The sequence below is a fragment of the Dendrobium catenatum genome, unplaced genomic scaffold, assembly GCF_001605985.2.
Source record: "Dendrobium catenatum unplaced genomic scaffold, ASM160598v2 fragScaff_scaffold_1209, whole genome shotgun sequence".
Classification (NCBI taxonomy): Eukaryota; Viridiplantae; Streptophyta; class Magnoliopsida; order Asparagales; family Orchidaceae; genus Dendrobium; species Dendrobium catenatum.
The window spans coordinates 441787-467929 of NW_021319671.1; the positions used below are offsets into that span (position 1 = coordinate 441787).

Consider the following 26143-nt stretch of genomic DNA (forward strand, 5'->3'; position numbering starts at 1 on the left):
TAATATAATAAACATTTTAATTAAAAAATTTTATATAAAAAACTGTTTCAAAAAACAGTAAAAAAACAGTCCCATATGAAAGCTAAGAGTTCGTTTGGTACGACTTTTTTATTGATTTCTAAAATAGAGTTTTAATACAATTTTTTTTATTTTTTACTAAAACTCTGTTTTAGAAAGCAATAAAAAAGCCGTCCCAAACAAAGCCTAAATCGTATTGAGTTTGAGTTGATTTGGGTGAATTTAATTTATTTAAATTTAATTTAATTTGAGTTGTGGTTAATTTTTTGAATACATTTGAATTAAATTTGGTTGAAATTGACTTTATTAACATAATCTGATTTTATTCAAATTAATGAAGTTCGATTTAAATTGGCTCGATATTATTTAATTTTGAGTTGGTTAAAATTGAGTCTATTTCAATGCGAGCCTATTTAATTTTAAATAATTAATTTTATTTAATTTTGACCAAATTAATTCGGTTTATTTAGATTTGATCGTATTTTATTCACATTAATATTAATATATTTTTAATTGATTGAATTCGAATCAACCTAACCCATTGGTTCGCGCTCGAAGAAGTCAATTTCACAGGAAGACTCTCGCCAGTATCAATGTACATTCATGGGAAAGCGCTTGTTAAGGGTTTGCTGACTTTCTATGGCATTGTTAGCACTATGTCACTTTCTATGGTTTCTACGTGAAGATAGGAAAACCTAATAACTAGTAGGATATGATATAAAGTTTGACTTTATACAAAAATGAGTTTAATAGTGCCCGGTGCTGTAATTATGGCTTCGTTGCGACGTTGGATGACCTAGCACATTTATTGAAGGAAACTACGAATCTTTCACTGAATTGACGCCGCTCTTCAATTTGGTAACTGCTCGAATGAGGCGCTCAAAAAATTGAGCGCTGCGGAGCAGAAATGTGAAATTTAGCTCCTCGGCGTTAAAAGGTCCAGCGCTCAGGCACTCATTTTCTCGAGACTCCAATGCTACGGTGTTAAATTTCTGACGCAACGGCGTTCCGATGGGCTGTGGCGCTGACCTCTATGTCAATATAAATGTGCACAATATTTTCCTTATGTATGGCCGATGTTTTGTTTTAAAATGTTATAAGGATTTTAATTTTTTTTAAAACTTAGGTAGTAAAATATATTCTGATGTATGATAATATAAATTTTATTATCTAAATACTTGTAATGCTTGATGTTATTTAGTCCAAAGTTTACAAATGTTTGTGATGCATGTCAAATTTTGTCATTTCCACTCTAACTTCTTCTCGACAACTTTTGTCATTTCTAGGAAGTTGCTCATGATTTCTTGCCAAGTTCCAAGCTTCGCATTTAAGTAGTCAGTGACTTGGCAATCAAGTAAAAATATAGAAAAGGAATTTGAGCAATCCATCTTCTTTATTAGAATTTTGAACTCTGTGCTAATAGATTTAGAAGATTTGATAAATTGGCTTATAAATTGTTACTCTGTCAATTCCTCAATGAAATTGGCTCGCTCATATTCCTATGGATTGTAAGCTGCAGAAACATTAGACATATTGCTCTCAGTTAGTAGCACAAGGAACAGTCCAAATTCATTGAATTTTTAGTAGTTCTGAAATTTGATGCGTGTAATTGAGAAAGAGAGTAGATACATCATGTAAACAACTAATCTTACATTTTCATTGAGGATTAAATTGTATTGATGATATTATCATTTATTCAATCTTTAGGAAAGTATGTAAATATTGCACATTTTATGTTTATGATTACAAATGTATTTTTACATATTTCATTGTTGTAGACCTCTCGTAATTGTGATGAAATTTGCAATTGATGATAAATTGTTAATGAAAATTTTCAAATATGTGCATGCTTAAATTTTTTTTTCTTTTGAAAGAAAAAATTGCAAGAAATGCATTGATTTTAACTGCAGCCATTGGTTCAAATTGCAGTTTTGAAGCGGTTATAATCGTTGCTATAGGGTGTTAAAACTGCTGATATAAATGAGGGGCTTTTCTTTGCTTTTCAATTGAGTGAGATTTGATAGTCGTTGGGCGAGTTTATCTATAGGATTCGCTAGGTGTGAGTCCCTTTGTAGCAATCCGTTGACTACATGCTAAGTATTTGAAAAGGTACATGTGAGTATAAAAGTCCAAAGCTATCTACCTCAATTGTTATGGTGATTGAAAGAAGCGCATAATTAGTAAGTAAAAACGCCATATGTTTGGTTAATTTGAATATTCTTTATTTTATCACACAATTGCACTTTCATAGTTACATAAGTTTAATAATATTGTAAGAAATATAATATGACCTAAGTTATTATTATTATTATTTAAATAAGTTGTAAAGATAAGTATCTATCCAAATGTTAGAGTATAACATATAAACACCATAACCTATAATGTTATATGTGTAATGACTTTTTATGAAAGCAAACCACATAGAACTTGTGTGAAAATTATTCATATTATTCATTATCATCAAAATGTCAAAGTAAATTTCAAAATTTTATTTTATAGTAAACATTTATAATATTTATTACTATAATATGCTATCATTATTGAGAATATCTTTAATTATTATATTTTTCCTTTATTACTCTCTTTAATTGTCTATATATATATATAAGCACTTTTATATGAAAATATAATTCAATTATGTAAAGAGCATGTCTTTCATGCTCTTGAGGCCTTGCATGGCCTTCAAATCCTTTCATCTCTTAATTAACTTACAAAATCATTTCTCCATTTTGGTTAGTTGCACACATTCTTGATTTTGCAAATGCTAATTAATTTTAGTTGAATATGCTTTATTAATCCTCTTAAGAAAGATGAAATTAGTGATCGAGCTCTCATTGTGACTTCCAATCCTACAAGAAGAATGTCATCATTTAAGGAAGCGAAGAAGCTTTCGCGGACTCTACGTAGCGCAATGCAAGCAAAATAGAACTGCAAAAAAACGAAGAAAATGAAGAGCAAAATCAATCTTTCCTTATTCATTCTATATTGAGTTCTGTGTTAGATCATATGCAGAACGTCATTCGAAGACCAACCAAAATGCGCTGCGTTAGGGGTACCGAGCCGCAATACCGAGCAGTATCAAGCCCCGATACCGAGCAGTACCGAGCCCCGATATCGAGCACATGGGTGACATGGCACATTTTGGTTGGTCTCCGGACGGTGTTGGGCATCCGCACAGAATAATTAATCAATTAAAGGAAGCGAAAAAGCTTTCATGGGCTCTATAATTGATGAAGAATATGAAAATATCGATCAGAGGTAACAATGACAACAATATTAATAAGTGCAATATAGAGCCATCATAATCTTCCTTTATTCATTCTATATTGAGTTATGTGTTAGGTTTAATTCTAATTTTATCAGTTACTTGCACAGCTTTTGGTCTTGTTGCTTTTGCTTATCCTTTTTCCTAATTAGTCCTTTGACATTAATACTATCTATCAACTCTATTAGTGCTCGCTTAAATTATGGGTAAACCAAATATTAGGAGACACTTAATTTCATTAATTGTATCAAATAAAGAAAAAAAAAATTTGATGAGCTAATAAAAGATATAATCATATAACTTTAGAGCTTAATTTTATATGATAAGCTTGTGAGAAATGAATTGAGCAAATGAGACAAAATTGTTAAGGTCTCAAATGCCAAAGTATCTAATTTCATGCATTATCAAACTAAAAAACCATGTGGCCTTGATCTTGATAATGATCCTTTAAGGGGCATATCATCGAACAACTTTGCGACATGGTAAAAGAGGCTAGTTAGAACATTTGTTACCTGATTAATTATATTCCATTATCAGCTAATTACATTTACATATACTTAATGGGGAGAGAGCTGGGTCAATTTGCTTAGTCTAGTTAGACGAAATCACTTATGCTAACTGATAAGGGAGTATAATTGATCAGGTTAGCAATGTTAATGAAGTCTTAGATGTAATTATCAGTAACTATTTGTGAAGCCTTTTTCTCCGATTCAAATCGTTGGTCGATGTGTAGGGACGGATCCACCTTAAGTCCGGTGGCGGGGGAATTGCCCCCCTTAAACAAATACTTTTTATTATATCATTTTTCAGTTAATTTCTCTCCCTCAATCTATTTTTTAGTCTTTATTAGAAGGGTTTTTAGGCAATTGCCCCCCTAAAAGTTTTAACATACTATGATTTTTAAGCAATTGCCTCCAGCATAATTAAACATATTGTGTAGATGTGCTATTGTTAGGGAACGATGAACCAAATACAAAGAAAAGACAATCAAAAAATATCCTTACAACCAAAATTTGTTCCGGGGGCGCTGCACCCGATAACCCCCATAGAAGCGCTGCCCCTTGACCCCCGCAGGTCGAATTCCGCCAGGGGCGCTGCCCCCTTTGGACCCCCGACATATCTATGAAGCGTATAACAATCAAGGATATGAACAAATCAGTGTCAAGCAAAATTCTATACTTTTAATTATATGTTTGCCCCCTGAAAATTAAGACGGGTTCCGCCTCTGCTAATGTGCAATCGTACATATAATTATCTATAAAATGTTCATAAGGTTAGGAAAAAAGCAATCAAATTTTAGCCATTAATATAGTTAAAAAAATCGTTGATGCATTAGTTTTATTTTTCAGAGATAAAATTACATTTCCTCATCGCCATTTATTCGTTGTTGCTTCGGCTTCACCCAAGAGAGAGCCCGGAAGCTTCTTCACCTCCTTGGACGACGTTGGATAGAAGTCTGGACGGGAGCTCACCGCAAAGATAACAAACATTATTTATGCATGGCTTTGGCTAGCTTCTCCATATTCAATACAGCTCTAAAGTCTCATCCAAACAAATTAAGCCATGGATTTGTGGTAGAGAATCCTTTCAACAACATAAAAAAAAGAAAAAAAAATGCAGATAGCTAAGTATGAAGTACGCAAAATAATAATATTAATTACAAAGTCTTTATAAGTCCAATATCCATTATTACCATCAACATTACAATATATTATCCAAACTTATGCAATACAATAACGTATCTCTGATAATTAAGAACCACATGATATTATTATTATTATTGTTATAATATCTCCCTAAAATATTTTAAGTTGTATGATTTTTGAACACAAGAGTCATTTCTCATAAACATGATATTCACCTTACCTCATTCAGCCACTTCCGCTGCCACCGGTGGGCTGCCATGCACCTCGGCCGGTCGTTCCCCAACATCAATGTAGACGGCGGCAACATACCTATCAAGGAGCGAATGACGGCAAGTCGGGCATGAGGAATGCGATGAAAGCCATTTGTCGATACAACGAACATGGAACCCATGGTTACAGGTCGACAGTAGCCGAACATTTTCTCCTTCGAAGAACTCGACAAGGCAAATCGGGCATTCAGTCGTCAATATGTTTGTGCTATAACCATAGATTGCCACCGGGATCTGCTTCAGGTCGCTCTTCTTCAATCCCGTCGTCGCCAACTGCGCCACCGTTGCCTCCGTAGTCTCAAACAGGAGCCGCTGAACCCACTGTAGAGTGAATCGAATAAGTGAGTACAACCCTAGCACGCATATTAGAGCGTAGAGGAGGATTGCCGGGATGATGATTATATTCTTATTGAAGTTCCAATGTCCATCACCACCGAGACCCATGGAGGTGATCCGATTAGACGGATAAGACGGCGGGGCAGCCAACATTTTGTATGACCTCATGAACAGTGCCAGTAGCAAAACCTCTTTAAAAAAAGAATGGTGGGGAGATCAAACAACAACAACACAACAAAAACTTCTGTTTTTGATACAAAATGAGAGTGAATAATTCTTAGTTGGTACCTGGGCAGCGATGGCAGCGTCTAGAAGAATTATTCGGAGTCTATAGCAATGAGATCAAGCCAGGTTGCAGCGTGTGCAGCTTTTGAGATTTAGATAATGCTGGGCCTGTTTGGATGCAGGATTTCGGGGGGGCTCTCTCTTGGTCTTGAGCGAAGCCGAAGCAGCAAACGAAATAGCGATGAGGAAATAAATGTACAGCAACAGTTTTTATAGATAAACCGTAGAATTAACTCTCTCATTGCAGTCCTAATCTTAACAAATTTTATAGGTGAGATTACGACTTCAAACAACTACAACAACAACACCAAAAACTTCTGTTTTTGGATACAAAATGAGAGTGAATAATTCTTGGTTTGTACCTGGGCAGCGATGGCAGCGTCTAGAAGAATTATTCGGAGTCTATAGCAATGAGATCAAGCCAGGTTGCAGCTTTTGAGGTTTAGATAACGCTGGGCCTGTTTGTTTGCAGGGAGGGCTAGAGAGAGTACATGAGCAACTGAGCATGAGCAAGTGACTCGAGCTAGTGCGGTCAGAATCAGAAGTGTGTGTGAAATGGAGTTTACAAACACGATGGGAAGGTCACAACTTCCTGAAATGTTGAGTTGTACTTATTTGTGGATCAATTCCGCCTCAAGTTGTAGCTATTGTCCAAGAAGATGGACTTCTACGAGTACTACCATTTGGTGCCAAGGCAACTAATGTAAAACTCCTACACCATCCTTTGTGGCATAATCAAGATGTTTGTTGAACATAAGATCAACTAGATGACAACAAAAGTTCTCTATCTCATTAAGATTTGTGAATAAAGGTGTTTGTCTTCAATGACAGAATAACTGACTCCATCAAAAATTGGAGTGGCTATTACATGTTTCGATAAAGAACAGTTAACCAACTCCAACTAAAACAACCAATTTCTTACAATTAGAACTTGAGACCAAAATCGTGAAATGTTAAAGAGAAAGGGGGCATATGCCACCTCGACAATGCTGGCGAAGAGGTAGAAGAAGACTGCAAAAGGTCCACCATCACTCAACCAAGAGTCCAAATTGGAATGATCAATGGGTGTTTAAGGGTTGTCTAAATTTAGAGTTAACATAAAATTGATGCAGAAACTACACAGACTAATATTATCGGAATATCAACGGATGTTAAAGGGTTGTCAAAATTTAAAGTTAACATCAAATTGATGTAGAAACTACACAGACTATAGTCAACACATTTTTTGGTTTAGTCTTACTTTTAGGAAGAGAGGATTAAAGGCTTCCCACATTGGTTTTTAATTTTGTAGAGCCAAAAAAATATCAAAAAGGTATTCAATATGCAAAATGATCAAGTACATTTGAGTTGAGCATAAGATTTTAAGCATTCAAGAGCTCAAGATAAACACAGAATCTAGCTGTCTGATGACTGAAAAAATGATGATATATCTAATTTGAAAAAATCCCACCCATTCGAAGGCCTAAAAAACATGTAGCCTTTCATCATCTTGCCTATGCATAACATGCAACAAAGGAATGTCAATGCATCAAAATCTGACCTCTTCCAAGCAGAAAGACAAAAATTCTAGAATAATGAAAAAATAATATTCTTGAATGATTTTTTGTCAATAGCAAGTCCAGATGAGCACAACAAACATCAAAATTGAAGATTCACTCTCCTCAAAAACTTAAGTGCATTTCTTCTGTGAAATCAATTACTTGCATGACAATCAAATGTTTTCTATTTACATAAGTAGCATTGAACTACCTTCATTTACATTAATATCATTCAAATATATTTTTTTGTTTCATTAAATTTTGAATGATTTTAATGTACATGAATTCAATAGCTCATTTCAAATGCCTCAAGTTAGTGTTGTAAATAAAAAATATATTGGTGGTACGTGCATAAATCTCCCTAAGAAAAACTTTCAGTCTCCATTACACCGGTAACCATGGCCTAGAAAAGATAAGAAAAAGGGGCAAGGATTATGTTGTTCAAGTGAATGCCATTAATAAAAATATAAGTGCAACATTAATTACAGTCTTGATTTTAATGAATTTGTAGGTGAGATTAAGAAGTTATCCTAATCAATTCTGATTTTATAGAAGTTGTAGGAGAGATGAAGATTTCCTAATCAGTCATGATTAGGAAGTCTTAATCTCACATACAAATTCTTTAAAATCAGGACTGCAATGAGAGAGTTAATTCAACGGTTTATCTATAAAAACTATTTTTACATTTATTTCCTCATCGCCATTTCGTCGTTGCTGCTTCGGCTTTGCTCAAGACCAAGAGAGAGCCACCCGAAGCTTCTTCGCCTCCTTGAACGACGTCGGATCGAAGTCTCCACGGGAGCTCGCTGCCTTTGGCCAACTTCTTCTCCTAAATACTGTCGTATGTCCGCTGAATTCAGGATTTCTTTTTGTAGTTGTTTGAACTCCTCATCATTCTTTTCTTAAATAGGTTTCGCCACTGGCACTGTTCATGAAGTCATACTAAATGTTAGCTACCTCGTCTCCATATCCGTCTAATCGGAGCACCTCCATGGGTCTCGGTGGAGACGGTCATTGGAACTTCAATAAGAATATAATCATCATCCTGGCAATCCTCCTCTACGTTCGAATATGCATGCTAGGGTTGTACTCACTTATTCGATTCACTCTATGGTGGGTTCAGCGGCTCTTGTTTGAGACTACGGAGGCAACGGTGGCGCAGTTGGCGACGACGGGATTGAAGAAGAGCGACTTGAAGCAGATCCAGGTGGCAATCTATGGCTCCAGCACAAACATATCGACGACTGAATGCCCGATTTGCCTTGTCGAGTTCTTCGGAGGAGAAAAGGTTCGGCTACTACCTACCTGTAACCATGGGTTCCATGTTCGTTGCATCGACAAATGGCTTTCATCGCACTCCTCCTGCCCGACTTGCCGTCATTCGCTCCTTGATTTGTATATTGCCGCCGTCTACATTGATGTTGGGGAACGACCTCCCAAGGTGCATGGCAGCCCACCAGCGGCAGCGGAAGTGGCTGGATGAGGTAAGGTGAATATCATGTTTATGAGAAATGACTTCTGTGTTAAAAAATCATATAACTTTAAAATATTTTAGGGAGACGGTTATTATAAAAACAATAATAATAATATTAGGTGGTTCTTAATTATGATAGAGACATGCTCCTATACTGCAGAAGTTTGGATAATATATTGTACTGTAGATGATAATGGATATTGTACTTATAAAGTCTTTGTAATTAATATTATTATTTTGCATACTTCATACTTATTTATTTGTTTTTTTTTTCTTTTTTATGTTGTTGAGAACAAAAGGGTTCTCTACCACAAATCTCTGGCTTAAATTGTTTGGATGAGACTTTTTTTATGTTGTTGAGAAATGACGTTGTATTATTCTCTTCTTAATTCGATGCACAGAGAAAGTTCCTAAGTTCTATTCCAAAGAGTCTCTTCTCTTTGTCTTTAATGATAATTAGACCTTTTTAAATGAAGAATGATATGATTAAAACTTTGAGTTTAAAAGATCAAAGATAGAATTTGCTATCCTTGGAGAAATGATAGACTGAAAATTCATCAGAAGTGAAAGAGATATACTGAGGGGTGTACAATCTGGACTTATGCTTGCCTTGAGTGAGCTGCTAGCTAACATCCTAAACACAATCAATCACCCTATATGTATGCAAGACAAAAAGGCTCTATCTTAATGAATCAAGAATTTGTAGTTTTGAGGTTTAAATCAGATACTCTGTAATATTCCAAAGAATCTACCTATCGCCGTATATGATGCATGCATGAGTGTAGTACAAACATATATAATTTAAAAGCTCAATGTGAACCAATAGAAAAATAATTATGCATTTCATGACATCCAGAGTACATAAATTAAAGAAACATACCAAGGATACCCTCCAAGCAAGGTGCCCGCATCACACCATAATAGAAAATCATCCTAACGATGCTCACTTCGTGTGGGAAAGCAACGATGCACATGACACAAGTAGATGACCTATATTACAGGCTTAAAATGACCCCAATGATCTCTAGGGCTCACAGAAGGTGGGGGGTATCACACCCAAAACCGAAAAAATGGAACATCCTAACTATGCCCACTTCGTATGGGAAAAACAGCGATGCATGTAGCACAAATGGGTTGGCCTACACTACAGATCTAAGGTGATCAGAATGATCTCTAGGGCTTACAGAAGTGGGTAAGCCTTGGCCTATAGGGCCAAAGCTTCATTAGTGCACTAATCTATGGCCAGCAACATAAACATGCTAGAATATATATTAAACTAAAAAACTACTAGCGAAAGTGTGTGTGGTGAGTAACAATTTCGATATATAATTAGAGGTCTTTTTACAAGTTGCAGTGATTATACATGACCGTGGCATGCCCACTCAAAAGCTCCCACGCAAATGATCCCATTTGATTCACATATGTAGGACACATTGTACCTCGCAAATAATAAGACAAGAGAAAACATGGGATGAGCATAAAGGCTATTCAAAAAAAGAATGCAGATAAATAAAAATATAATTAACAAAAAATTCAAGATTTGCATTTATAAAATATATGAATGTTATTGCTAAAACATAAAACAAGGTGAGAGTTCTCTAATTTGGAGAGAGGAATTGACATTAATAGCAAAATAAAACATTGGCCTAACCTAGAGCTATAATTCGTGTCATAACAAATAAGTCTATGTGTGTGTAATAGCTATGTGGTTTTGGGTATATCCTATGCTGGATAATTAGTTCAAATTATTTTTATTTTGATTTGTTAAAGGTTAAGAGAAAGATTTTAGTTTAAGTTTAAATCTTAATATTTTAAAATTGATTTTAAGAATTTTATTTTAGTATTTAGTCGGTTACCATCTTTGTTGTTCACCGAGGTTGTGAGGTTTATTTCATCAGTCTTTGGGCCGTTAACTTAATAGTCTCGTAGGTCTGGGTTACCCAATGGTAACCAATTTTGTTGGATTAATTTAGTTGATTGTAAATTAACAAAGAAAGATAAATTAAATGATTTATTAACCAGAAGATTTGTTGATTGATTTTAAAAGATTAGCTTAAGGTTTGGATTTCTCTCCTAATTTTAGTTTATATTTGCTCTCCTAATTTAGTCTACATCTTTTAAGTTTTAGATTTGTTAGAAGTTGATTAATGGGTCGATTATGTTTAGTTTAAGCTTATGTTCAAGTTTGCATTTTAAAGATTATGAACATTAATTATGATTTGATTTAAAGTTAAATATTTTAATGCATTTTGATTAGGATTAAGAATGAATTGTTGGTTGGTTATTAATGAGTTATAGCACACTAAATCTAAGAAAATGTGTCATTAAGTTTATGTTTTGATATCTTTATCCTATAAGGAGCAAATATCCTAAGTCTATGTTATCTAAGACTCGATCCTTAATTTTTGTCTTTATGTGTCACTAATGTTATAGGGGATAAAAGGGAATTCATTTCTAACCCTTTGGACGTTCGTGCATGCATCAATAGGTTTAGAAATCTATAAATAAAACAAGACAATATGTAAAAAAAAAAGTAACAGAAAGACGAGAAGTAAAGAAAAAGATTACAAAAATGTCAAAAAGAAAGGAATGAAAAAATCAAAATAATAAATGGAATGTAAGCATCTTACTATTGGACATGCCTATTCAAAGCCAAGCACGCCTCTAAAATGCCATTCACTCCAATTCAATACAATAAGAAAAAGAGAAAAAGGGTCTTGATGCTATTTGCTATTCCCACATTCCAAAATAAGCACTCGAAATACCCAACTCAATCACTCACACTATATCCTATACGAAGCCCAAAGTAACGAAGGAAAAACAAGCCCCCAAAACTAAAACCCAAATAAACTCTTACTCCATATTTATCCAAACATATCTTTAGAAGTAAACACAAACAAAAGAAAGACAACTTCCACATAAAGGGTCATCTCGTTCTAAGAAAAGAGATAAAGAGCCCTCCAACACGAAGCTATTCGAAAAATTCTCAAACCTAAAATAACTTGTAGGACCTCCCAAAATGAAACGACATGAAACATTTCTCAGTCCACCAAAAACTTCTTTCAACACAAAACAAACAACAAGTGCTTTTCCTTTTGGCGTGGGATTAATTCATGAAAATCTTCTAACAAGAAAGTTTCATGAGGCTCTCTATTATAAAACATTCACAAAGCACGTAGTAGAACTTCTCGAGGCAAAACAATTCACAAAACTTTTTCTAATAAATACAACTCATGAAACCTTTAAACATAAAATAAGTCATAGAAGTTTGGACATAATGTGAATCATAAAGTTTTTCAATATAAAACATCTCATAGAACTTTCTAACCATAAAGTAATCCATAGAGCTTACCAACATACTTCTACCCTTTATACTTCATGACACCAAAACATCCAAAAGAAAATTACACGTTTGTATCCAATGTTAAAACACAACGGAATTTATGAATTTCTCCAAATACATGATTTTTGCTATCTAAACATGAGCATGATCTTTCCAACTTAAAACAAATCAATGTTCTTTTAAACACAAAAAGAGTCATAAATCTTTCAAACATGAAGTCACTCATAAACTTTTTAAATCACACTCAATAACATGACTTTCCATATAAAACTCAAATAAGTGAAAAAAAATCAAGATTTAAGAATAAAATGAAATTATTCTATCATTCGTCGTAATTCTTTGGAACTAAATATCCTTCCAACCCATTTTATTCCCTAAGACCTTCCAATCATAAAGCCAATCATAAATCTTTTGAGCATGAGGCAATCTATAAACTTTTCCAACAAAAGGGGAACTTCACAAGGCCTTCCACCCTGAAGTGCATCACAAAATCTTCCAACATAGAGCAGATCTTAAAATTTTCTACCACAGAATGCTTTGCCACGACTTTTGAAGCTCACCAACAACTTTCCAATATAACACAATTCTTAAAGCTTACCACCAAATTTCCAACCTTCTCATTTCATGCCAATTCGAGAAATGACCAAACTTCATAAGCATAAAAAACATCGACAATGCCAAAATTCACGAGGAAGGAAGCCCAAACAGCCCATAATCTTTTCGCTGTCAAAACCACGCCCAAGGAAGAGGAAAGGGAACAAAGCACATCCACTTAAGAAAGAAAAGGCAATTTGCGGCAAGAGGGATGATCCTAGAGAGGTCATTTTTCTTGCTTAGCCATAGAGACTTGTTTAACTCAATATCTTCAATGCGTAAATAAATATACCGTCATATCAAACATCATTAGAAAGTACATTGTAGAGAAGATCCACTCCATAAAGCTAACGAATATGTCAACAAAAATCTAAGAGAATAAAGCATTTTTTTTATACATGTGAGATCATGATCCAATGAATGACAAATTTCAGTAATCATAAAGGATGCATTCCCATGTCAAAAATTCGTAGGATAAGGAAACCATGTCAATTCACACATCACCCAAAAATACATTCCGACACAAAATTTCTTCGATACTTCTCGTCGAATATATGTATAGCATGTGATATTTCAATGGGGAATATGAATAATGATTTAAACTCAATAATATGTGCATTACAAAGAATGAGAGCATCAGATATTTGTATCAGAAACATGATTTCAAACCAATTAAATTTATACTCATAAGATCAACTAAACTAATTTGATCTCCCAAAATGAAGCCTTGGTAAAACGGGGGCATAAGAACATCATAAATTAATCTTCATGTTTCAAGTAAAAGAGGGCTCACATATTTTGGAAGATACAAAACCCATTTGCAAGCGTTGAGTAAATAAAAGAAAGATCTATAACTCCACATATTTCATCAAAGAAACAAATTCGTCCTCATTTTTTTTTTAAACCTCTAACTAATGATTTTGGGAGAACATCCATGTGTGTGAGACTATCACATAAAACCTCTATATGAGCAGAATAGTTACAACTTTCCCTTAATGACATTTCACCAAATATTTGGTGTGCAATATCTACAAAGTTGCATAAAACAAGTTGGCATGAAAATCATGATTTGTACACTTATTAGATTGAACTCAACCAATCAATCTACACAAAATCTTTCATGATTCACACAATAATCATTTTAGAAAAGTTCTTATTCAAAAGACATTCAAAACATCACATTAGCAACAAAAGATAAAGGCTAGTCCACTACACTTTACTCCAAAAGGTTTCAACCTTTGGACTCCGCATGAAATCCAAATGTTGAGACAAAGATGGGTTATGATAGTTTAAACATATCATCAACACATGCTTAGGAAAAGGGATCAACAAAACTTATCATGAAACATCAATAGCAAGAGAGCCCTAAACATCTCATTAGAGAAACTTTGGGAGAAACCTAGCAAACATAGTTATGTCCAACCTCACAATGACAAAGAAGACTCAAAGTGAAGTCTTTATATCTATACATGCTAGCAAAACATTTGGTAAAAAGGCTTGATATACAAGCTTAAGTCTCATGAGTCACCAATCAAACATCACAACCTCTCCTCAAAGACATTTCTTTAAACATGTGGCATGTAATAATTGTAAGCTCATATAAAACCAACTAGCATGAACACCATGATTTTTACACACACTTGATTGCAATCATATAAATAGCCCACACAACCTTTCATGATTCATATAAACAACTCAATAAGAAAACACCCATGTATACTTATAGAAAAGAAAACCAAGAGAATACTAAATTTCAGATTTTTGTAAAGAACTCAAGTGCTATTACTCTTTAGAATGCAATACTTAAAACTCAAAGCATTCATATGGTAGTATTCAACTCAATGTCACAAGATTTCCTCAGATTTCTTAAGAAAAATATAGACTGCTTCACTACTCATATCCCAAAAATAGATGTAAGGGGAAGGAGGAAGTAGAAGCATGGAGGAGTAAAAGAAGAAATGTAGAAGAAGTGGAGATAGAAAAAGAAGCAAGATAAAAAAGCTTTGCCGTCTCGATCCCGCCTCCATACATGGAATAAAGCTTTGCCGCGCTCGAGCTTTTCAAAAAGAAGTCTGCATCTATCCGAAACAAGTAACTCACGCGACTGCAGCCTCTTGTGACTTCGAGCTTCAAGGCAAATCGGGACCGTCGATGACATTTCTCATTTTGTTTTAAAAAAGTCAAATGAGCCTTAATATAATTCGATTGGGCTAAATCAAGTGAGACCCGAGTACAAATTTGACTCAACCTGAGGCAGTTTGGGTTCGAGCGGATTCAATAGATTTAATCATATAAAGCTGAACCCATAATCGGCATCAATCAAAAATTAACAAAAAAAATAGGCTCGACGTGACCGACATTGAATTGATCATAACCGATTGAGTGTAGTCGGGTCAGATTCGACTCGATTGGGGCCAATTTGAACTTAATATAATTTAATGAATGCAAATTTAATTAAATTAAGTTCAGATTAGCAATGATTCGGCTTGGATCTAACTCATCGTGACTCAATTGAATTGATCAAACATGATCGAGAGCAAAGCGTACGAAAATCGAGGTCAATACTAGCCTCGTCAATTATACTCCCTTATCATTTAGCATAAGTGATTTCGTCTAACTAGGCTCAGCACGCTACACAGCTATCTCCCCATTAAGTATATGTAAATGTAATTAGCTGATAATGGTATATAATTAATCAGATAAGAAATGTTCTAACTAGCCTCTTTTACCATGCCGCAAAGGTGTTCGATGATATGCCCCTTAAGGATCATTACCAAGATCAAGACCATATTGTAGTTTTAAATTGTTAAATTTATTTTAAAATTAATTATATTTGTTTTATAATAAATAAAAGAATTTGAGAAACTGGAATGCATAATAATTAATTAAATACTAAAAACATTTGAATGATACAAAAATAATAATATAAATCTATAATAATTATGAGATAATATTATTTTAAAAATAAATAATTATTAATTTTTATCATATATTTAAATATAAATAATTACTAATTTTAAATTTAAACAAAATATCTTCCATCTTTAATTTTAATTCATATTTAATAAAATTTTAATTTATAAATAAAAATTAATAAAATTTTGAGATTCATTCTGATACAATTTTCTCCTTCATTGAGATGAAACCCATTGCACTATTTTTACATATTGCTTTCAATAGATAGCCTGAGAACTTCCAAACATGACAAGAAAAACTCCGTAACTATGCTTTTGAACAATCTTATATACAGACAGAAGAAACTGTAAATCTTCTCCTAATATCCTTCATGATAATGGCTTTGAATGCAAAAGAACCACAAAAATGAAAAAAAAAAAAAAGAACAAAATAAAGAGTGCAAAGAATCGAAGGCAGCAGCATTCATTACTCTCTCTTGTCCTCTTCAACCTCAGCTTCAATATCATAAGCATCATCATCGTCATCATCGTCATTTCTTTCTTTCTTTTCTACTTTAGTCAGGCCAATATTTCCATCTGCCATTCCTTTTGTTAAGGATTGAGCTTCTTCATCATCAGCATCTGCTTCGCCTGAATAGGCGTATCTGTTGATAACAGATATACAGACTGTTTAAGGAGGAGGTTTTTTATGTCTTTCTCCGGAGAAATTATTACGTGCGGAGTCCGGTTATGTCTGGACTCCAATAAAAACGTGACACGTGTTCTTGTACGCACTATATGCAAATTACAGAATTATGTGCGTATAAACTTATATACATAATATACACTGTGTACAAATTTGAACATATGTAGTATTTTATTGGAGTCCGGATGTAAATCTATGTCCGGACTCCGCACATAATAATTTCTCCGACTAGATTTTTAGAAAGAAATATTACCTTTGAGAGCTTTGAGATGGTCCCCAGAGATAGCACAAGACACAGAGGAGTGCAAAAGAAAGGATGTCCCAGAAGGCGGTGATAATCCATGCACTCTGCCACCTTTCGCTGAATGGGTCTGTTGCTTTGAAATAAACCTGTAGAATGGTTATACATATACAGTATATCAAAGGTGAAGATGATATATTTTCCCAGTAAATATATAAATTGTTGAGGTTGCAGCATTGATAGCCACATATCTCTTGACGTGAGATTTGGCTGAGAATTAAACCCTCCATTTAAATTAAGGTTTTATTTGAGACAGCATTTTTTTTCTGTTTCTTAAAGTTGCTTTTTAGTATTAAATTTTTAATTTTTGAACTGAAAAGCAGCTTTAAAAAGTAATAAGAAAGTCATCCCAAACGAAGCCTAGGTTGCATCCCCAAAAGACAAAATCACTACGTGGACGAATCTTCAAGGTTTTAAAACTTTCAATTTCAGTTTTAAGGCATGCACAGATCTAAAAGAATGCACAATTTCAATTTTGACAAATGTGGTGTACAGTTTTGGATGCAATTTTAAGTATTTTTTTACCGATTAAATTTCAAATTTTGAAATGACATATTTAAAAATATTTTCATTGAAAATTCTAAAATAACAAGAATTCTTACTTTTGGATGATTTCTAGACCGCTATCAGCCTATCATGCAAATCATGCTTCCTGATAACGCTTAAATAAGGTTCAATGCCATAAATGGATTGCAGGTCTTTGTGCCAGTATGATGACCTTAACCATAAATTAATTATAAATATACAATTTTGTATACAAAATAGGTATAAAATAATTTGAAAGATGCAATCATTAATTTAATCTATCATATTTTTCACAAATAAGATTTACTGAAGAAAAAAATCATATACCAACATTTTATTTTTCTAAAACTTACCAACATGCAACATATAGTTTAAGAAATAACTGTTGCTATTAATAAACATAATATTAATAATAAGTTGATGTTATTCGATACTTTATTAGTTATATAATGGATAGTAACAATACCATGACTTTCATGATTGTTTGTATGAAAAAGATATACCCAAATCTCCCTAAGCTTGATTGGTTATTTGATGTTGTTTCTTCTATTTTATGGTACATGAAATGTTTATACTCAAAATAGTAGAGCAGAAAGCGTCACATTGTGGTTTGAATTCTCATATTTTGAATTGAGGAATTTAGGTTTGTTACGTCCCAAAAAATTTTACGGCGGTAAAACATTAAATATCTTAGCTTGTTTAAAGATTTAACATGCACGCAAATAAAAATTGCAGGATGTAACATAATTTAAACCTTGAAACTGATGCTATAATACGTTGGGTACTTATGTCTATCTAACAACTAGTCTTAATCAAAAGTTCTCTCTTGCCATTGAAAGTGAGGGATAATTAACCATGGAGGCTTACACTTATAAGAGACTTGAAACCAAATAATAACTCCTTGAGAAATAAGGGGAAAATCTTTGAGTGATGTATTATCTTAAATTTAATGTCTTCTGAGAATTTACCTCAAAACAACATCCATTAAAACTCTCCTCGATAAAAACGTGCGGAGAGGCCAAGGCACTAATTTTCAGTGCCCTCGGTATCTTCAATTATTTAATGGATTAACTTAACTAGTTCAGGACCCCATGTTTCTCCCATTTTTTTATTTTCCATGTAAAAATTTCTAAAGTATCTTGCAACATTTATTTGTGTGCATGTTGAATTTTTGTACAATTTAAGAATAAACACTCTATTGCCAAAAAAAGGACAACCCATGGGGCTTATCCCAGCAAAAATAATCCACTAAATAATTGAAGATACAAGAATCCACCCTTACTATATGGTGCTTACTATATTACCAAGCACCTAAGTCATCTTTGCAACTAGCAACTTTAAATAAAAATGGCCTTTTTAATCTCAAACTGGAGATGGTTTTTGTCAAATGAGTTTTCAAATTGGCATTCAAAGCTACTGAATTAGGTGGCCCGTGGAGAATTTGGTTCAGTCTTGCATCACCTAAATTTCTAAGTTTGTTTGGTTTATGTGATTATAAGAATTCTATGGATTTCTGAATTTTTCCATACGACATTAAGTGAACGCGGATTTCCCTTCAAAAGGTCATAATAAATATGCTAGGCAAAAATAGTTAGATTGACAAAAGATTTATGTATAATAGGTATATGATTAATTAAGTTCTATTTGTTTGAAGTTAATCCCTGTGTCTTATTAAAAGCATGAAAGATTCCCTTATTATCTTGATCAAGCAATCCATCAAACAACTTCCATTGCAAACTATAGACAGAATGTAAGAATAACAACGCCTGCATCCAGAATTCCAAATGGCTTCCATGGGGAATGTAAACACAGATTAAAGGGACTGCTAGAGAAGTGGCGAGTACTTTTGTAAGAAAACAAAAGAATGCAATTAAAAAAACTGCTTCAACGATTTCATGGAATGAAAAACAGCTCCTGCAAGGTATGAAAGAATGAACTCTTACCTCATATGCTATCCAAGCAACAGAAGCAATTACACAAACTGCCAATGCATTTGTAAATTTCCTATATATTTCCAACTTCACGGAACTCCTCCTTGCCTAAGACAGACGAAGCCTGAAGAAAGTTAAAAGCAAAGCCTTTTCTTGTTCCTGTTATGACCAAAAATAGCTGAAAATTTTCAAAGTTACCTGTAGCTTTTCCAGCGTTCGAGAAAGAGATGTAAAAATCCAGAGAATTAGAAAAGCATCCAAAAAAGCATCGGGAAGCACTAGAAAGAGCCTTGTTTTGCCTGAAATATCATTAATTGTTCCAACATTTTCTGTAATATCTAGCAACTCCGATGCCAAAAAGTAAGTCACGCCAAGTAAAAGCACCTTAGAAGTAAGACCACCGAGTGTTGGCCGCACAACCCCATATCCCATTGACACAGACAATAGAAGCAAACGGGAAACTGTTTTCCTCACAGCTCCAACAGTGACTACCCACGTTGTAATACCAACAGGCCTTGCACCTGTGCTATTGAAATTCAGATACTCAAAGTACCAAAGCGTCATTTCAAACAAGCCAAGAGCAATAACTAGGGTTATCCAGTTTTGCAATGGCAATATATCCTTCCAAAACCTCATATATTGAGAGAACCAGATGATGCCAAGTAGGAGATATGCAACTGACATGAATATGTAGAAGTTCATCAAAGGGGCCATCCTTCCTGGCAAATAACCATCAGGATTCTTCCAATATGCCATTCCAGCCATTGTAAGATCTCTAAGCTTAGGGTCACAGGAGATAAAGAACAAGTTGTACATTCCTGTCTTTGTTATGTAAACATCTCGGTCATCCATTGGTGCATATAATAAATTAGCACTGAAATATGTATTTATTACAACAGGCCATTCAGGATTTACAGATGATGGTCGCCTTATAACATACCCTTGTTTGCAGCCCTCAAGCTTGGCAAGATCAGGAGTGCAACAAATGGATCTTTGACCACCATAAGCAGATCCACCTATATTATCCCGGTCAGCAGCTTCAAATATTATAGCTTGGACCAATCCTGTGCTGTGCTCCATGCTTGAATGCAGTTCTGCTGCCTCATTTGTTCTCCAGAATGTAATATTCTTAAATCTGCAGCAACACCCATTTTAAAATCTGAATGTGCAACATAAGATAATTTAGATGTTACCAATGCATTACCAAATGGTGAAAAGCGTCCATCCAATTTTTTGAATAGGTAAGTGTGCTTTGCAATTAAATACAAATCGCTTATTCTATATTCAAATGCTGAGTAATAAATGATCAGATATAATTCCTTTAAACTTGATGAGATGCTAAGGATTGCAGGTACATAATTCATTTGCAAGTTCAAATATACCAAAAAGATGCACAAAGCAATGACTTCAAACTTAAAAAGAATTGGACTTCCATGTCGGAACCGATAATTCTCCATAAATAGTAAAATGATCAATTAAGGTTTTACCAGGGAACCTAAACGCAAGTTCGTCTTTTGACTTGCCAGCCAAAGAGGCTTCAAGTATCATTTTACAGAGGAGTTCGCTATGCAATCAAGTTTTTTTGGTTCACACCTCAAAGAACGTGAAAGGCATTTTCTCAAGCAACCAAAACCTTCGACAAATAAGTATTATACATGAGCAAATTTAGCAAACCTAGGTTTAAATGGAGTTGAACAATTCTAGAAAAAAAGAAGAGAGAGAGAGAGAGAGAGAGAGAGAGAGTTATTAATACTAAAAATTCCCTTAGTTATGCGCAGCAACATAATTTAGGAGCCTATGACGAAAGGTATCATCTCAGAATATCCACTGGCTCTAGGTTTGCTTGTGTACTACTCTATTTGCATGAAAACAGGAATGTCACATTTTTTGCACATGTGCTACAGTGAAATTGAGATTTCTCTCACTTTCGAAAGAAAATAGTGCCTGTGGAAAGAATCAAAGAATATGATCTTCTTATTGAAGAAAATAATGTATTATACGTACATTATTATGTAGCAGAGCCATTTCATTCTTACTCAAATAAATAATAAAGAGTGTATTAAGTGCATGAGCTCCTGCCAATAGAGGATCTAAAGAGAAGATGTACACAACTTTATCCTCACATTATAAAGAATTTACTTTTGTGATTCAATGCAACTTATTAAAGTATCCCATATTATCATCCGCCCCACCAAGTTTAGGAGGTAGGCCACTTCCCTTGGCATCTCTCTCGATATGCCCATCATCATAATGTACATCTAATATATCAAATGAACTTCGTCTCTTTCCTAGACAACACTAGCCAAATCATTTAATTTGTAAAGCCTCTTAAAAGGAAGAAAAAGACTCCCGGAGAGAAGCTTCCTAACTCTCAAGAGGGGGATGCTCCTTAACAACCCATGATAAGAAGAAGAATAAAAAAAAAAGAATGACAACAAGTCTTTAAAAAGTAAAATCAAGACATCAAATCCTCAGTCAAATCTCGTTTGTGACTGCAGAAAGATCAATGACCAACAAAAAAAATTGAAAATGCATAAGTTTAAGAAGGACGACGTAGAAAAGAGCATGAACAACCTACCTTGAATCAAATAAGAAACAAGTTCAACATTCAGACTCAAGTCTATCATTAATGGCTATGTTGAGGGGATATATAAGAGCTGGTCTCCAATCTCGGCATCCAAAAGGAGCTTTCACCCTACGCATTCCAATCAAGTGTAAATTCAATGCAATCATCAACTGTACAAGTCAGAAGAATTTGATCTCCTCAAGTATTATCAAAAGGATTGGATTGGAGAAGACTGCAAATCCTCATTTGTACTCCCATAATTCCGTTCCTTCTTGTCAAAAGGCATGTGGATTAATCAACAATGCCATCTAAACTTCATCGTCACTCAAGAGTTCAGCAATGATGCGGTATGCGAGGTGGTCTCCTTTGCTATTTACAAATAATATTTGAAAAACCATATTTATGAGATCATAATACCATAGACTTTAGAAGAGGACAAAAAATGCAAGTTTAATAAAGACATATATGCTATACCTTAAACCGGAATAAAGACTACTGGTCAATTGATATGGTGGCAACAAGGCAAATAAAGAGAGCAATCAACAGTTGTGAACGCTTTAATATGTTCATCATCCCATAGGAGAAACCAACCAGTAGGGTGTCTCTTATAAGTTGGGGAGGGATTAACAAAGGAGTACGCTTCTCTCTTTTAAGAACTTAAGGATACTTTCTTTTAAGAACTTATGGGTTTCTATCCAAGAAAGTGGTAGAACATTATATTAAACAAATATTAGATGTTTTGTTCTTGAACATTGGGATGTGTTGCAACTTGGTGATCGATAATGAAGAAATCAAGAAACAAGTAGTTGGTTTACTTGACAATGGAGTAATCAAACTAAGGCTTTGTTTGGAACAACTTTTTTATTGCTTCTTAAAACAGCTTTTTAATACAAAAAATAAAATTTTTGTACTAGAAAGCTGCTTTGAGAAGTAGTAAGAAAGCCGTCTCAAACAAAGCCTAAATAGTTCTCCAAAAAGCTCGACTCTAGTCAACAAACCATTACTAAGGTAAATCAAAACTTTGTATGGTAGAATAAACATGATGACGCATTCCCCTTATTGAAAAGGAGAAGACACGAGTCGTTTATCTTAACCTTGCCAAATATACAATAGCCTTTAAGATTTAAGCTAATACATTAATGCATATTATTGGGGCAATTCTTATTCAAAAGTAGCGGTTTGTAGCCTACTATTGTGATATTTTAAAAGCACACACAAAAATTAACTTGCATTTGCCACAATCTTTTGCACCTTATCAAGCATTGAAGCCTTAGCAAACTTATCTATTTAGGAAGGAAATCTTAGTTCACATCAAGACAAAACTAATACCTCCAAGACAACAACAACAACAACATCAAGCCTTTACCTCTTCAATACCTCCAAGGTTCAAAACATAATCAAAGTTCCAACAAAGCCCATCACTGCATCACATAAAGTGGATAACTTACCTACAACAATTCAACCTCGTCATCAAATATCAAAAAAGTGTAATCGAAGTTCCAACAAACCCTCTACTATTATAAATTCTTGCGATCGCTTATTGTGCTTTCCTCTACTATGATTGCATTACTAACCTTGCATGATGAATATATTTTATAAAGGAATGGTGATGACTTCAAACAATATCTTAAAAGAGGCACAATATAAAGGATCCATTCTAAAAGAACGCTATTTTACAAAGGAACAACTTTGTTATCCAAAAGGTGGTGTCCTCTTGAAGTGCATGAGGGAAGCACATACATCAAAAGTAATTGTACACTTAGGCGTTTTAAAAACTCTTCTAAACTTGTGGTGCTACATGTATTGGCTGTGCATGAACTGTAATGTGGCTAGATAAATCAGAGGTTGTGTTCTTTGCTGTACTTCAAAGCCCTCCAATTGCAAAAAAAAACTCTACATTCCTTTGATAGTTCCCGCTGCGTCTTGGGATATCATCTCCATGGATTTCCTTGGAGACCAACTAATGGCCTTTAAAGGTCACAACTATGTGTTCGTTAAGGTAGATAGGCTTTCCAAGGTGATCATCCTCATGTCCTTGAATTCAATCCCAGATAAACTTTTATTTACATTTTTTGAATTCAATCCCAGATAAATTTGTTTATTCTTTATTTCAGATACATAACAATCAATCATGCTCTTGCTGCTGAATGCTAGGCAATATAACACTGAAAGCGCGACTCAATCCTCCTCTAAGCAAAAAAGTAGTAACTTAACTCTCAATCTAAAACTATAACTTTCGCCCTTCAGATCTCCCTCAACAACCAAAATCAAGCATTTAAAACGTCTAAAACTAGAACTACCCAACAAAGCATTGCCAGATCTAGACTTCCAAGTACTTCTACAATGGAATTCACTTCGATCTCCTAAAATACCCCGAATCATCCAACAAACAGAATGAATCCAAGGATAATCAACCTAGATCCAAACAACCAGAAAGTATACAGAGTTTCTGACTTGGGCGATTACCGAATAAAGGAGTTGCCACCGCCAGAGGCAACGATTCCCTCGCTTCCGCCGGAAAGAAGGAAGGCATTTCCGACCTCCTTGAAGGAATCATCTTCGTAGGTATGGATCGATCCCTCCACCTGCCCTATCCCGATCAGAGTTGCGACGGCGAGAAGAACGGCGACAGCGCTTGAAAGAGCGGCAGAGAATCCCATGAGAGAGAGAGAGAGAGAGAAAGAGAGAGAGCGGAAGCGAAAATTAGGTTTCTCGGCGATGAAATTGAAGTGTTAGGGTAGCAGGTAGAGCGCTGATCATGTAGCTGCCGACGGGGAAGAAGAGATCGATGATAAAACGTGGTTCTGATCTGGTGGGGATTGGATATACGGCACAGCGGAGGGAATTTGGTCATTAGCGTAACATTCGGTTGACACGTGGATAATGAAATGAAGCGGGAAATGACTATCTAACTCAAAGGTTGCTTAAAGAAAAAAAAATATGAATTTATATAACTATCATAATATATTAATATCTAAAATTTATCAAATATATTTTTTAATGTATTTATAAGCTTTTTTAAATTTTTTATTAAAACTCCTTCCATTTTTTATCTATTTGATTGTTACATATAAAAATAATGAACTAATCTGTGTTAGGGGTGTAAGTGAGACCAACCAACTCGAGCTCAACTCATTTATGTGCTCGTGAGCCAAGCTTATCGAGCTCACGAATCGAGCTCGAGTTCAAGCTTGCGCCGGCTCGGCTCGTGGCTCGAATAAATATTAATATTTTTTAAATAATTGTATTTTATTTATTAAATTTAAATATTAATAAATTTAATAAAAACCACCTAAATTTTATTTAAATGTTAAACATTTTATATATATTTTTTTACAATTTTGACTAAGTCTTAAAAATCTCGCTTAAGTTTTAAAAATCCCGCTTAATTTTTAAAAATCCCGCCCATGGCTGGCGAGCCAGCTTGAGCTCGTTTACAGTGAGATGAGCTCGAGTTCGAGGCTCTCTTTCAATCTAACAAGCCGAGCTCGATAAAAGCCTAAACTCGACTCGACTCGACTCGACTTGTTAACACCCCTAATCTGAGCATTTGAACCAAACAAGCTAATTGCCCTCTTCACATGATCGGCTCGAGCTCCATTTCAAGCATTTTTGTGCATCCGACCCTCTTTCTAATCGTGTAAATCATATAAATTTCATCATTACCACATAATTTACGTTACTGGAGAGAGGGTTTGAAGAGAGTATTGGACTAGCCGACTCGGTCACATGATAAGGTCGGTCGCCTCGTTCGGCTCAAAAGAATGAACAAAATCAATCTAGTTTATAACAAAAAATAGACATCCTTTAGTTACTATGATAAATTTGTTCTACAAATACTTACATGGCAATCTTAATTAAAATTGTCTTTACTAATAACATCATAATTCTATTTTACATGAAAAAGAACACAATAAACATTCAAAATAAATAAATCACTTTAATATTATTTTTACATAATTTGAGGATGATATTCTTATTTCATTTATAAATTTTTTTTTACAATCTTTCTCTAACTCTCCTTTTCTCTTAATTCAATTTTAAGTTGACTAAATTCTCTCTTAAAAAAATAAAACAAATTCAATCTAATAAGGTTTCTCTAATCTTCTAATAAATTTCGATCATTTTTATTCGATGAATTTGAATCCGATAAGTTACATACATCTAAGAAGTACAAGAATGAAAATGCCAGAATATTAATTATAATATTTTTCCATAAAATATATACAATGAGCTATAAAATCGTATAAATTACAATAAAAATAGTATCATATATCATATTATAAATTGCACTAATCTCAATGTAAATCGGACAATCTTAAGGTTAAATTAACATTGACTAATCTAAGAAAAAAAAGCAACAAAAAAAAAAAGTTATCTTTTAAGCTATTTTACCTTATACTCATTAATTTATTTAGCTAATTTCATAAATTAAAAAAAGCACAAATAAAA

General features: G+C 34.1%; 2 protein-coding genes across 3 annotated transcripts; one reads left to right on the top strand and one right to left on the bottom strand.

The window, feature by feature from the left end:
• Nucleotides 1–611: 611 nt before the first annotated feature.
• LOC110101607 (RING-H2 finger protein ATL74-like) lies at nt 612–8840 on the top strand. Its single transcript, XM_020829573.2, has 3 exons — nt 612–642; nt 1893–1957; nt 8388–8840. The coding sequence occupies exons 1-3, from the start codon at nt 612–614 to the stop codon at nt 8838–8840; spliced, it is 549 nt and encodes a 182-aa protein (XP_020685232.2).
• A 7118-nt stretch (nt 8841–15958) lies between these two features.
• LOC110101573 (transmembrane protein 87B) lies at nt 15959–24472 on the bottom strand. Of its 2 annotated transcripts, XM_020829531.2 has the most exons (6): nt 24158–24296; nt 21704–22060; nt 19324–20260; nt 19138–19233; nt 16622–16758; nt 15959–16327 (listed from the first exon to the last, which is right to left on the bottom strand). In XM_020829531.2, exons 3-6 carry the CDS (start codon nt 20203–20205, stop codon nt 16150–16152), a joined length of 1293 nt encoding a protein of 430 aa, XP_020685190.1. In that variant the 5' UTR covers nt 20206–20260; nt 21704–22060; nt 24158–24296; the 3' UTR covers nt 15959–16149. The 2 variants fall into 2 exon arrangements, with proteins under 2 accessions (XP_020685190.1, XP_020685189.1); XM_020829530.2 differs by lacking the exon at nt 21704–22060 and having other exon boundaries at nt 24158–24472.
• Nucleotides 24473–26143: the final 1671 nt, after the last annotated feature.